The sequence below is a fragment of the Canis lupus genome, chromosome 8 (assembly GCF_048164855.1).
Source record: "Canis lupus baileyi chromosome 8, mCanLup2.hap1, whole genome shotgun sequence".
NCBI classification, from domain to species: domain Eukaryota; kingdom Metazoa; phylum Chordata; class Mammalia; order Carnivora; family Canidae; genus Canis; species Canis lupus.
The window spans coordinates 60233938-60248165 of NC_132845.1; the positions used below are offsets into that span (position 1 = coordinate 60233938).

At 54.0% G+C, this 14228-nt stretch overlaps 1 protein-coding gene across 1 annotated transcript; it reads left to right on the forward strand.

The window, feature by feature from the left end:
- The first annotated feature begins 18 nt into the window (after positions 1–18).
- RNF40 (ring finger protein 40) lies at positions 19–12405 on the forward strand. The gene is made up of 20 exons (XM_072836522.1): positions 19–173; positions 283–486; positions 910–1077; positions 1212–1353; positions 2214–2420; positions 2967–3088; positions 3190–3336; positions 3430–3504; positions 4486–4605; positions 4698–4877; positions 5059–5194; positions 6121–6242; positions 6327–6754; positions 6842–6959; positions 7081–7230; positions 7397–7609; positions 7689–7814; positions 8807–8947; positions 9075–9176; positions 11139–12405. The coding sequence occupies exons 2-20, from the start codon at positions 355–357 to the stop codon at positions 11313–11315; spliced, it is 3006 nt and encodes a 1001-aa protein (XP_072692623.1). The 5' UTR covers positions 19–173; positions 283–354; the 3' UTR covers positions 11316–12405.
- The last annotated feature ends 1823 nt before the right edge of the window (positions 12406–14228 follow it).

Sequence of the window (14228 nt, forward strand, 5' to 3'; positions counted from 1 at the left end):
GTGTTCAGGAAGAAACCAAAGGAGACCCGAGAGGCGGGACAAAGCGCGACCAATAGAAACAGGAAATGAAATTTCGCCACATCCGGCATTGCCTGCGGCGCTTGCGCTCTTGGCTGAGGAGGCCGGTGACGTCCGGTGAAGTCCAAGATGGCGCTAGGCTGAGCCTGCTGCGGGTGAGGGGCCCGGGGCTGGCGGGGGAGGGATCCATCAGGTGTGTGCGGGGAAGGCTTGGAGCTGCGGAGCAGTGGCCGCCTCCACATCTCTGCTCTCTGTCTTCTGCAGGTGACGGAAGTGCTGCCTACGCTTGCTTGACGTCCCTCGGGAGACCCTGCGCCGCTCCTCGCCGCCGCGGCCATGTCTGGACCCGGCAACAAACGCGCCGCCGGCGACGGGGGCTCAGGGCCCCCAGAGAAGAAGCTGAGCCGCGAGGAGAAGACCACGACCACGCTTATAGAGCCTATTCGTCTTGGGGGCATCTCTTCTACGGTTCGTGGGCTCCTGCCTCAGTCCTCACAACTTGCCAGCCTCCCCATCTCTGGTTTCCGCCCAGATCGTCCAGAACCTTACATCCTAGCTCCCCAAGCTTAGCAGGAGCCACTTTACAGAATCCTCTGTTGAAGGAAACCGAGAACACGACGTCTGCCTTCCTTTTACAGATAGGGAAACAGGTTCCCAAAGGGAGTGTGAGTTGTCAAAGACTTGAGAGCTAGAGGCAAAAGCAGGACTTGACCCTCCTCACAATCAAGATGCTTTCTCTGGGGGTGTCAGAACCTCTTTAAATTCTGTTAGTGGTTAGTCTGGGGATACCATTGCTGTGTCCATTCCAGTTGCTCTCTTTTGCCTCTCTCTGTGACTGGTTTCTTGGGCTCTATTTGACCCTCTCCTCTGCCCCTTTGTTTTTCTTGGTAGGAGGAGATGGACCTGAAGGTTCTGCAGTTCAAGAACAAGAAACTAGCAGAGCGATTGGAACAGCGACAGGCTTGTGAAGATGAACTCCGAGAACGAATTGAGAAGCTGGAGAAGCGGCAGGCCACAGATGATGCCACACTGCTCATTGTCAATCGCTACTGGGCCCAGGTGGATGCCCCTCTGCTTTCCAAGACCTGGCCTCGATCCAGCTGCCAATCCTCAGACTACTCTGCTGGGAAAGGAGTATCATGCTGGGAAGCACCTGAGAGATTCATAACGTTTTTGGTGCTTTCTCCCTTCAGCTGGATGAAACTGTGGAAGCCCTTCTTCGACACCATGAGAGCCAGGGGGAGCTGTCTTCAGGGACAGATGCGCCTGGGACCCAGGAGGGGCCAGCACGTGATGAGACCCCTCTCACAGAACCAGGGACATCGGAACTGAGGGGTAGGGCCAGAGCCCTAGGATCTGGGCAGCTTAATTAAGTTCTGGGAAAGGTCCTGGAGTGGAGGGAACTTTCATATTACTCTACTGAATTCCCCACCACCCTTCACACACACACACACACACACACACACACACACACACAACGATTTCATGATGTTTGGACAGCAAGTGCAGTGTTAGGTAAGGCCCCAGGCTTTGAAATCTGAGTGACTTGGTTCGTATTGCATGTCGTATTTGACACTCATTTAGTTCAAAAAACTGTCAGTATCTTGTGTTATCTACATAGGTAGTACTGTTAACAGCTTCAGAAGAGACAAAGATAAGAAATCTTGCCTCTGCCATCAGGGAGGAAGTTTTTTGTTTTTTGTTTTTTAAGATTTTATTTATTTATTAATGAAAGAAACAGAGAGCAAGAGAAAGGCAGAGACTCAGGCAGAGGGAGAAGCAGGCTTCATGCAGGGAGCCTGATGTGGGACTCAGTCCTCGGACTTCAGCATCACGCCCTGGGATCCACCCAGGGATCCACCCAAGAGAGAAAGTGATTTTAAATCATGAATAAAAAGGATAGGGACTCTTGAAAGAGAATTCGTGTATATGCACTCATGTGTATGGTTCTAATTTAGATAGAGAAGGCAGAAAAGGCTTCTCTGAGGAAGATTTGGAAGTCCTGTGGCCTTAAAATTATTTTAGCTCCCTGAACCTCCGTAGTTATGTAATACCAGTGTATTACAGGCATTGCTTGTGTTGGTTCATTGAGCATTGAGTGGCGAAGGGCTTGGTCTAGAACGTGGTATGGAGTGGTGGTAACTGCTGCTGGTCCCCTCGTGAGATTCTCACGAGGGTCTGTCCATTCCTTGCAGAGCCCCTACCAGTGCAGCTGCGGCCCCCCCTCAGTGAGCCAGCTTTGGCTTTTGTGGTAGCACTGGGCGCAAGCAGTAGTGAGGAGGTGGAGCTGCAGCTGCAGGGCCGAATGGAGTTCTCCAAGGCAGCTGTGTCCCGTGTTGTAGAGGCCTCAGACCGCCTACAGCGCCGAGTGGAGGAACTCTGTCAGCGAGTATACAGCCGAGGTTAGTTTTGTGTGTCCTACCGCAGAGGTGTCTATCCCTGTCTGTGTCTTCATTGTATCCCCTAAATGCCTGAGCCCAGAGGCAGCCATAATTTTCCAAGGAATGAATCAGCCACGTTCTCAGGGAAAAGTGTAGGTTGTAGAGGGGGCTCTGCTTTTGATTCACGGGGTTGAGTTCTAGTGAGCTGGGTGGGAGGAGTTGTTGATGCTTAAGGGGCCACTGTCTTCCAGCCGAAGACCTCTTTGGAGCACTTTGCACAGATTTTGGTTGCAGTTGCTCACTCATGAGGCATAGTAGTAAGTGTCTAGGCCTTGCAGGCTGACAGCCCTCATCCTGTCATTTTAGACTGGGCATTCTGGGCAGATGGCTCTCCTCTCTGAGCTGGTTTCCTCCTTTGTGCAGTGGGGATAAAGACTCCTGGCTTTGTCATGAGAAATTGGCAAGACAGCTGGTGGATCACACTGGGCACATAGCAGACTCCAGAATGAGTTAGTACTTTGCCCCATTGCCCTGGACTTGGCTCTTACCCGAGCCCTGCCTTCTCAGGGGACAGTGAGCCCCCCGGTGAGGTGGCTCGGGCACGTACCCGGGAGTTGGGTCGTGAGAACCGGCGGCTGCAGGACTTGGCCACCCAGCTACAAGAGAAGCACCACCGCATCTCATTGGAGGTGGGATTACAACCAGGGCAGGGTTTGGGTTAGATGTGCACCAAGGCTCTCAGGGAGCCAAGTCCTCTCTTCTAAGTATCTGACCCGATCATTGTCTCCAGTACTCTGAGCTCCAGGATAAAGTGACATCAGCAGAGACCAAGGTGCTGGAGATGGAGACGACAGTGGAGGATCTGCAGTGGGACATCGAGAAGCTGCGCAAGCGTGAGCAGAAGCTCAATAAACACCTGGCGGAGGCCTTGGAGCAGGTGGGGTTTGGTTGCTGGGTCAGATGGAGCCACGGCTGAGTACTCGGAACCCACGCTTCTTTCCTCCACCCCCATCGGTCTGTCTCTCCACAGCTCAATTCTGGCTACTACGTATCTGGGAGCTCCTCAGGTTTCCAGGGGGGTCAGATCACACTCAGCATGCAGAAGGTGAGCAGGCACCATTCTTTCCCATCCCTCCTGTGCCCTTTTCTCTGCCTCACCTATAAAAGTTTCCTCACAATTAAGGACAAACCATTGCATGGTCTCTGAGTCCCTTCCCTGTCCCTCATGGGTCTGTTTCATTCATTTGTTTACGTATTTAGTAAGTAGTTGTTAACATTAAGTGCTGGGCATGGTGCTCAGAAGCAGGCAGTATCAGAGGACAAAATAGATAAATAACAAAGTTTTCATGGAGCTCAGGTTCTAGTTGGAGGAGAAACAGGAAGTAAGATAGTACGCCAGGTGGTTATAGTTGCCCCAAAAAAGAAAGGATAGGAGAGAGACAAATGGGAGTGGGAGTGTGTTGTATTGGCTGGCATTCTTTTTTTTTTTTTTTTAATGTAAGCTGCAGGTTGTTTTTTGTTTGTTTTGTTTTGTTTTGTTTTTTTAGATTTTATTTATTCATGACAGAGAGAGAGAGAGGCAGAGACATAGGAGAGGGAGAAGCAGGCCCCTTTTGGTGAGCCCAGTGTGGGACTCGATCCCAGGATCCCGGGATCATGACCCGAGCCAAAGGCAGACGCTCAACTGGTGAACCACCCAGGTGCCCGTACTGCCTGGCATTCTTGGCTGGCTGCCTGAAGACAGCACTGAGAGAACTCAGGGTCTCACTGAGAGAGCTCTCACTTCTTGCTCATTGCACATCTTTTTGGTGCTGTAGGGGTCATCGTTCCCTGTTAACTCCTTATTTCAGATTCCTCTCCAGGTCTCTCAGGAAGGCTTCCCTAACTGCCTGTCAGTTACAAGCCTCAGTTCCTAGCCCTGACTGCTCATTGTTTCCTCCCACTTACTTGGGAGTCCTTAGGAGAGTGCTTGGGTCTGACTTGTCTGGGAGTTTCAGAATCCATCATCAGCCACACTCAGTGGGGATGTGAGGGGAGTTCGCATCCCGGCCTGGTCCTGCCTCCCACAGCCCCTCCCATTCCACAGTTCGAGATGCTGAATGCAGAGTTGGAGGAAAACCAGGAATTGGCCAACAGCCGTATGGCAGAGCTGGAGAAGCTACAGGCTGAACTTCAGGGCGCTGTGCGGACCAACGAGCGCCTCAAGGTGAACTCTCTTTAGGACCAAGAGGGCCTGTACCTGCCAGTTGATGACTGGGCCCTGAATCCTCTTACTGTTCTTGGGCACCCTACCCCTAGGTGGCCCTGCGGAGCCTTCCTGAGGAGGTGGTGCGGGAAACAGGGGAGTACCGAATGCTGCAGGCCCAGTTTTCACTGCTCTACAATGAGTCTCTGCAAGTCAAGACCCAGCTAGATGAGGCCCGGGGGCTGCTGCTGGCTACCAAGAATTCCCACCTGAGACACATTGAACACATGGAGGTATGGCCCTGGAGCAGACCTCAGGGTCAAGGTATTCCTGGCTTTCGCAGGCCCTGTGTGCTGCTGGGTGGAACCTGGGAATAGATTGTTCTAGGCCACTGAGGCCTGAGGTGGGGGGAGAAGAGAGGAGTTTCCCAGGGGGCTGAGGGATTGTGTGGGTCCTTAACACCTCAACCTACAGAGCGATGAGCTGGGGCTGCAGAAGAAGCTGCGCACAGAGGTTATCCAGCTGGAGGACACGCTGGCCCAGGTACGCAAGGAGTACGAGATGCTGCGCATCGAGTTTGAACAGAACCTGGCAGCCAACGAGCAGGCGGGTATGTGGTGAGGACGAGGTGGAGGTGGGGCCTTATCTGGGATTGCTGGTCCCTGGTGTGGGGATGCTGCTTATCCAGATGCAAGGGGTTAAGCCCCTTCCTTTCGCAGAACCTCCTCTCCCTGGCCAGAACAGAGATCATACCACCTGGCTCAAAGGCATGGTAAGGGTCACAACCAGCTGAGGTGGCTGACAGAGCAGGCACAGCCAGAACATGAGCTGTTGGCCCCATCTGTGGTTCTCTGACCTTACGGTGTTTCTCTCTTAAAGGTATTTGTTCATTTTACAAAGATTTTTGAACATTATCTATAAGTCTGGTTCTCTTCTAGGTTTTGGGATTGTCTGTGAACAAAACACAGACAATCCCTGCTACTGTGGAATAGTATTGTAGTGGAGGAAGACAACAAAGTGAAAAATAGACCATGTGTGTTAGGTAGTGGCAAATATGTCATGAAAAATAAAGCAGGAAAGATAGGAAGTGTTAGGAGATGAGGGGGTTGTAGATTTGGATGGGGAGGCCAGAAGAGTGAAACTCAGAAGGTCACCTTTGTTTAAAAATATAAAAGAAGTAAAAAAAAAAAAATAAAATATATATATATATGTATATATATATATATGTAAAAGAAGTGGACTAATTTAGTTTGATGAATATTACAGTTATATGTTCCTTTGAAGGAAATTTGGAAATACTAAAAAAAATTTACATTAACAGAGATAATACAAATAGTCTCTCAAGTTATTACTTTTGGGTGAATTTCCTTCAAGCCTGGGTTATCACTTTAATGAGATCACACTCTGTGTAAGGCCTCACTTTCCCTTTCCTCTACAATGGGAATGATGGCTGTGGCTCCCCTGCTTCCCTCACTGAGGGATCAGGCCCTTAATGCAGAGGCCGGTCTAACTCCTTACTTTACAACCCTCTCCCAGGGCCCATCAACCGAGAGATGCGCCACCTGATCAGCAGCCTCCAAAACCACAACCACCAGCTAAAGGGGGACGCCCAGCGGTACAAGCGGAAACTGCGGGAAGTGCAGGCTGAGATTGGCAAGGTGAAGACGGGGCTGCCTGGGAAAACCCTTGGCTGGACCTAAGTGAGCACTGTCTCACCTCAGCCCTGTTCTCTGCCTTTGCAGCTCCGGGCCCAGGCCAGTGGCTCAACCCACTCCGTCCCCAACCTGGGCCACCCAGAGGACTCTGGCCTCAGTGCCCCAGCCCCAGGGAAAGAAGAGGGTGGGCCAGGCCCAGTCACTGCCCCCGATGGCAGGAAGGAGATGGCTTCAGTGCCTGGTGTCACCACTACTACCTCCTCAGCAAAGAAGGAGGAGCTGGTCCCTTCTGAGGAAGATGTCCAGGCCCTAACTCCTGGCTCCCAGGGTCCCTCCTCCCGGAGCCGAGAACCTGAGGCCAGGCCCAAGCGGGAGCTTCGTGAGCGGGAAGGGCCTGGTCTTGGACCCCCATCTGTAGCCTCAGCTCTCTCAAGGGCTGATCGGGAGAAGGCCAAGGTGGAAGAGGCCAAGAGGAAGGAGTCAGAACTCCTCAAAGGTCTCCGAGCAGAGCTCAAGTGAGGCCCTATTCCTGGTTTCTGTCCCACCCCTATCAAAGTGGCCTCCAGCCGCATTCACCAAGCCTTCCTCCTGTACCTCCCCAGGAAGGCCCAGGAAAGCCAGAAGGAGATGAAGCTGCTGCTGGACATGTACAAGTCAGCACCCAAAGAACAACGGGATAAGGTGCAGCTCATGGCAGCTGAACGCAAGGCCAAGGCTGAGGTGAGGACAGGTAGGGTCCTATGGGGCATGCGCAGAGGCTGCCCTGGGGGATTCTGACCAGAGCAGAGCCCTAGGTCAGCGGGAAGCAGTGATAAAAGCTAACTCTTTCTGGTGGTTGTAGGTTGATGAACTACGGAGCCGCATTCGAGAATTGGAGGAGAGGGACCGAAGGGAGAGCAAAAAAATTGCAGATGAGGATGCCCTGCGGCGCATTCGGCAGGCGGAGGAGCAGATCGAACATCTGCAGCGCAAGTTGGGTGCTACCAAGCAGGTGTGGCCCCCTTGTGGTCCCCTGGCCTCTGAGTGTTGGGATTCCCTTAACTCCTGTTGAGTGCTTCTAGCAGACGGTCCGGGACCACTCTGTTCAGCCCTGTTTTCCTGTGGTTTTCTCACAATCATCTCCCATGTTCCATCTCGTCCCTGTCCATTTGCTGCAGGAAGAGGAAGCTCTGCTGTCAGAGATGGATGTAACTGGTCAAGCTTTTGAGGACATGCAGGAGCAAAATGGGCGGCTGCTACAGCAGTTACGGGAAAAGGATGATGCCAACTTTAAGCTGATGTCAGAGCGGATCAAGGCCAACCAGATTCACAAGCTACTGCGGGAGGAGAAGGATGAGCTGGGCGAGCAAGTTCTGGGCCTAAAGTCCCAGGTATGGCTGACCTGGGCTCGCAGGGTGGAGCTGGAGGGGCAGTGGCTCCCCAGCACTGAGTCACCACCCCTGACCTCAGGTGGATGCCCAGCTGCTGACCGTGCAAAAGTTGGAGGAAAAAGAACGGGCCTTGCAGGGCAGCCTTGGGGGTGTGGAGAAGGAGCTGACGCTGCGCAGCCAAGCCCTGGAGCTCAACAAGAGGAAGGTGAGGCCAGGCCCGAGGGGAGAAAGCAACCTAGGAAGGTGGCTTGCAGCTGAAGCCTGCTGTGCCTCCTTTCCCAGCCCAGCTCACATCGAGAATGCTTACTGTGTTCTAGTCCTTGTGCTGAGGTTTGTCCGTGCCGGGTTGCCTTTGGGTCTCATAACAACTATAAGATGGTGTTTGTTATTATGTGCTTTTCTCAGTGAGGAAACTGAGGCTCAGGGCCGGCAGCTGACTTGCTCAATAAAGAGTGGACTTGGAATTGGGGCCTGGATCTCCTTAGCTCCAGAACCTACGTCTTGAGCACAGCACCGGTTAGCTGCAAAGGAGGGATGCTGGTCCCTGTGGCATTGTTGTATTAAACCTCAGGAATGTCTCTGTGACGGCAGAGGCTTAAGATCAGTGTTGGTTTTCATCTTTCCCCGTTGGGCTTTTTTCTTCACCCTTTCATTAATTGATAAAAGCGGTAACATTCATGCTCTTACTATGAACCCCCAACACCAAGTGCTGGGGAGAACCTGGTCCTAGAAGTGGGGACTTCCAGTCTCGAGGGGCAGATAACCAACCAATAATCCCACAGATAAAATACGTTCTCGGAGATTCCGGTAAGTCTGGTGAAGGGAAGCTAAGGTGCTCTGAAAGAAAAATAGGGGAACCTGCCTCGGGAGCTGAATATAAGCTGAGGCCTAAGGGGGCCACTAGGAAGAAATATGTGCATTGAGGAGTTAAGGAGAGCAGAGAGAAGAGCCCTGTGGAGGCTCACAGATGGAGGAGAGAGCATCATGCAAGTGAGGAAGTTTGTGGGGAACTGCAGAGAATAGAAGTAGGGAAAGGTAGGTTAGGAGGCAGGACTACAGTGAAGATACTAGACTTGATCCCAAGAGCAAGAGTCACTGAAACATTTGATACAGGCATCTGTGGACCATGGCTCCACACGCCTGACTCCTCTGGCTCAAGCAAACGGTGCCCACCCCTACCTGTCCCACCTACCTCAGGCTGTGGAAGCGGCCCAGCTGGCTGAGGACCTAAAGGTGCAGCTGGAACACGTGCAGACGCGGCTGCGAGAGATCCAGCCTTGCCTGGCAGAGAGTCGGGCTGCTCGTGAGAAGGAGAGCTTCAACCTCAAGAGGGCTCAGGTGAGTGCGTGTGGGGCAGGGGCAGTGCAGGGCAGGGGCAGTGTGGCTCAGGGTCTCACTGAGGTGGCATCGGGGAAAGGAGTTCAATAGGAGAACCCTTGGACTTAGCCTAGTCCTTCTGCCCCAGGAGGATATATCACGGCTGCGACGCAAGTTGGAGAAGCAGAGGAAGGTGGAGGTTTATGCAGATGCCGATGAAATCCTTCAGGAGGAGATCAAGGAGTACAAGGTGGGGCTGTGGGATTGAGTTGTGCCCCATCAACCCAGGAAATCTTAGATGGGGAATTGGTGAGAGCTATAGTGGATAGTCTGGGGACCCCAGAAATAGGTAGCAAAAAGCGGGCAGAACTTTGGTTATGGAGAGTCAAACAACTGACCAAGTGTCATAAATGTACTTGTGCCAGGCACAATGCCTAGCTAGGTGTAGAAAGGCTAGGATCACGCCCTAGTTACAGATTCCTTGAAGCTGACCATTTGTTACAGGCAGTCACGTATTCAGAGTGATGAGCATTGCAATGGCAGAGACTGGGAGGGTGTGGCAGCTCTGGGAGTGGTTAGCAGGCTTCCTGAAAGGAATGTAATCCAAGGAAAACCTGAAGGAGGAGGGTTGACTATGAGGACTGAGGACAAGAGGGTTCCAACAACGGAAAAGGCAAAAGTCGAGGCCCATCACTGAGAGTGGTGTGCTGGAGGACAGATTGCTGGACACAGTAGTTAGAAGGCAGAATGTGGGTTTTGTGGGGAGCAGGAAGGCTGGGGGCCTGGGACAGTCATATCTTAAGGGTGTTGTGAGTCAGGTGAATTATTTGGCTTATCCTGTAAGCAGTGTAGTAGAGACATCACAGGGTTTTAAACCAGAGTGATGTGGTCTAATTTGCTATTAGATTTGGCAGAGAGGAGGTAAAGACTAGAGACAAAGAAAAAGAAGTTTGTTAAGATTTTGGAGTTATTGAGGCAAAAACTGGTAGGGAGCTAGCCTGGGGTGTTAGAGACAAGTAGAGGAGGTCGGGATATTCAGGAGGCAGCGGTGGACTCAGCAGTGGATTGGTGCATGGAGGGAGCTGGAGATACTGAGAACGCCTGGGTTTGATTTGAGAAACCAAGGTGCATGACAAGTGGCACATAATTATGGGATTAGGAAGTCTGTGGAGGAGCAGGTTTTGGTGGACAGTGTTGTGTCTCAAGGATATTGAAAATGAGGTAGGTGCCTGTAGGAGGCTGGTTGGGAAGGCACTCAAAGCAGAAGGACCCTGGATGACAGGGGCTTGAGGCATTGTGAGTAGAAGCAGTGGTGGGAGCCACATACAACTGTGGTTACCCAGGGAGGGTCTGTGGCATGGTAAAGGACAGGTCATTCTTTTCCCTTAGGAATCTCAAAGCTTTATTAAATGATAGGTAGAAGAAGAGAAGCCTGTTATTTGGCCTTGAAGGGGCAGAGGCAGCTTGGGGCAGCCATGGGTTGGGGATAGGAGGGCTTCTTTAGAAGAGATGGACTTGGACAGGTGGTGTGGTGTGAAAGCTAGGGAAGAGGTGATGCTGGGGCAGTGGGCTGGGTGGGCTAGGCTGGGCTGGGCTTTCAAGCAGTGCAGAGGAAAAATGTTGGGGAATGCTGAGTTGAGGGAATCCCTGGAGTTGAAAGTGAGATCTGGTGGCTGGTGGGAGGTATCAGGATAGGAGAGGAGACTTGTAAAACCTCATAGAGAAGCGTGAGTCCAGGGACCCAGCAGAATCTCTGGGTGGTACTAAGGGTGGGCCCAGTTAAGGGCAGAGACGGCAGGTTTCTAGTGGTACTGCTATACCCAGCTGTGACTGAGCAGGTACAAATGAAGAGGAGGTAGACGGCTTCAGCCAGGATTGGGGTTTGCCAGAGGTGGCCAGAGGGGTGAGAGATCCAGCCTCAGCGTAGAGGAGTCTGGGCTGAGCCTGTGGGTTGCCATCCTTGAAAAGGGACATGTTGGCCACTGGCCACCACTGCATAGGGTAGAATCCCGATTCTACTACTTTCTAGTTTTGAGAGCTTACTCAGCTTCTGAGCTTCAGTTTGCTCATGTGGAGAGTGTTCTGCCGTGGTTCCGGGGAGAGTTAGATGGAGTCAGTTATGTGGTGGGCTTAGTCTGGACGACCTCCTGCTATCAGCTCGGGGTCTGGGTGCCATCAGGACTGCCCGAGCTGATGCCTTTGCCTGGCCCAGGCGCGGTTGACCTGCCCCTGCTGTAACACCCGCAAGAAGGATGCAGTCCTTACCAAGTGCTTCCACGTTTTCTGCTTCGAGTGTGTGCGGGGCCGCTATGAGGCCCGCCAGAGGAAGTGCCCCAAGTGCAACGCGGCCTTTGGTGCCCACGACTTCCATCGTGTCTACATCAGCTGAACCTGTAACTCAGGGGACTTTGGAACACCCACGGACCCTGGGGGCTGTGCCTCCAGTCCCTCCCCACCCCACATTCAGTGGCCCCTACCCTCCATTCCAGACCCTGTGGGCCCAGCCCCCCTCCACCTGGTTGGTTTGGGGATCCCAGTGCATGCTAGTGGGAGTGAGATCCGTCAAGCTCAGTTCCACCTTTGACCACAGTCAGAGCTACAGCCTAAGGGGCACCTGCCCTGCAGGAAGGGTCTGCTGTGAGTGGCCTGAGGGGCCTAGAGCACTCAACTGAGCTTCTAGAAGCTGGCCCTAAACCTTTTCCATGAGTTGACTCCTAGTCAGCTATCTCCATGGGCCCATCCTAGTCCAAAGGGTGAAATCCCCCAGGCTGGACCTCCTACCCAAGAGGAGGTTTACTACCTGCCAACCCACAAGTGAGGACCAAGGGTGGGCCAGTGTCCCCAGCGCCTTAACTCTGGGGCCCAGGGAGGCTTTCCAAGCTTGGGTGGGGCTTCCCTCCTGTGGAGTTCCCGGGGCTCTTTGGTTGGCTCTTATGCTAAGGGCCAAAGCAGGTACCCCCTGAGAGGGGTGGGGCACTATCCTTTTCTTTTGGGAAACTTTGGCTGCTGCAGTCATTTTGCCCTCATCTCAGGAGTGTTGAACCAAGGTCATCAGTCTCTAATCAGCCTCCCACCTCCACCCCTATCTGTTTCTCTCCCGAACCCCCTTATCCCCACCTCATGCTTCCTGACTCCACTGGGTCCCCAGCCCAGACCCTGCTTTCATTCTGATGGCCTTAACTGCACTGGAGGCAGAACTTCCCAGGAGGGGAAGGGACAGACTAGTGGCTGGGCCAACTTCTGATCATTCCAGGTAGAGGAGCTTCATCTAACACTCTGTGACTGAGCCTGTCCCCACGACGCTTCCTGTGCTGCCTGCCTCAGCAAATTCCCATGGGTTGTAAAGGCAGCAGGCAGGGACCTGGAAGGTGGAGCTGCTGACAGGTGCAAGGGTCCAGTCAGACCCACAGGCCCTGCTCTAGAGATGTCTTGTATAGGCTGTTGATTGTTATGAATAAACGTCCAACCCTCAGCCGACACTGCGAGTAGCCAGGCTTTCTGCTAATCATGGCCCCGGATTTTAGCTGCCACACTTATCCTGGTGCTGCCCTGGCTGGCATGTGAACTCCAAGGCCTGCACAGAAACCTCGACTTACCCCGCTCCCAGCATCTAGTTACGTTTGAACCTAACTTTGGTCTCGGATCCCAGACTTCTCACGGGAGGAGCATGTCTGCAGGGGGAGAGCATTCATCGATGCCAACCGTCGCCAGCCTGCCCCCTGCTCCCATGGGGCAGGGCCGACCCCGGATCCTGACAGCCCTGCCGGCCCCCTCCCACCCGGGCTCGCCACGCCCCTCGCAGTCTGGCCGCAGGAATGCCGGGAGCCTCGTGTTGGATTCCGGGAAATGTAGTCCCTTGTTGGCACCTGCAACAAGGTCCTCGGTGGGGAGAGCTGGTTCCCGGGTTGTGCCGGCCAAACGCAGGCCTGGACCCAGGCTGTGGGCTGTCCCTCCCCAGCGGCTTCAGCCGCCCCTCCCCCGCGGGCGGACAGATTAGAGCAGCGCAGCGGGTGACTTTCTTCATTGCAACTTGGCATCGGGCGCTGGCCCTGTCCTCGAGAACCGCGTGTCGAGTGGCGTCTGTGGGTTCAGCTTGCTGTCAGGTCCGTGGGCGGAGCCTTCACTGCGGCCGTGACGGGGGTCGCGCCGGGGCCGGCGCCGACCCGGCTAAGTGCCGGAGTTGGGCCCATGGTTGTGGTGGCGGCCGCAGGCTTGGCAGCAGTCGTGCCTTCGCGCGGCCCTTCCAGCGGTCGCACCCTCGCGGGGGCTCGCGGCCTTTTCCGCCTTCGGGCCCCACCTGGCGTCCAGGCTTTCAGCGGGATAGCAGCGGCTGGACCAGGTTGGAGTGGAGACCGACACGCGGGCAACGGTGACTTCCGGCGCCGGGGTGGCCGCGGCGGGTACGCTCGCCGAGACCCGGGCCGCGGCGGGGGATGGCATCGGGCCGCCGAGGAAGTGTCCACCGCCCAAGGGCAGCGGACGCCAGGCCGGGAAAAAACGCAGCATATTGCATCATAGAGATGCGGGACGGCTCTGAGAGAAGGGGGGCGCCCGGAGCGGGCCGGGTCAGCCAATCCAATGTGAGCACTCTTCTCTTTCCCAGGAGTCTCTGCACGGGCTCTTTCAGTAAATCCAAGTCTCTACACATTACCTCCCCAAATGTCTTTGGTCAGTCTCCATATCCGAAAAAGTAAAAATTCAGGTCCTTGTGTCTAATAAAGTAGACATTAAACCCCTTGTTCAAGCTCAAGCCCAAGGGAGTGGGATAAAGATGCCAGAGTTTCTGAGGGGGCTCTGCCTTAGGGGCTGGTCAGATCCCTTCACTCAGGTTTGACCCCTTACAGCCCTCAGCAGTCCTGGGTGGCCTCAGCAGCTCTGATACCCTGGGCCCCTGGGATGGGCAGACCAAAGTTCCTCCTGAACAACCCTGACCTTAGCTGGCTTCAGGGGTGAGTGAGCAGATGTTGGCCTCAGCGGTCAAGGTGCCTGTCTTAGCCAGAACTAGGGCCACTTTTGTGTGATTGGCCAGAGTTCAGCAGAGCATCTGACACTGACCACTCTCTAAAACTTCCTTGGACTGTGGTGCTACAGTCTCTTGACTGTTCTCACACTGTCTTCTGCTGGTCCTATTCTCCACCCCTAAGCTCCACCCTTTCCTCTCCTCTCCACCACTCTCCCTGTATGTTTATCCGTGGCTTTGGCCACAGCTAAGCTGCTAAGATCCAGTGCTCCAGTGCAGTTCTCCTTCCTGAGTTCCAGACCTAGAAAAACAACACCGTGGGGGGCGGGGGGGGGGGCGGGT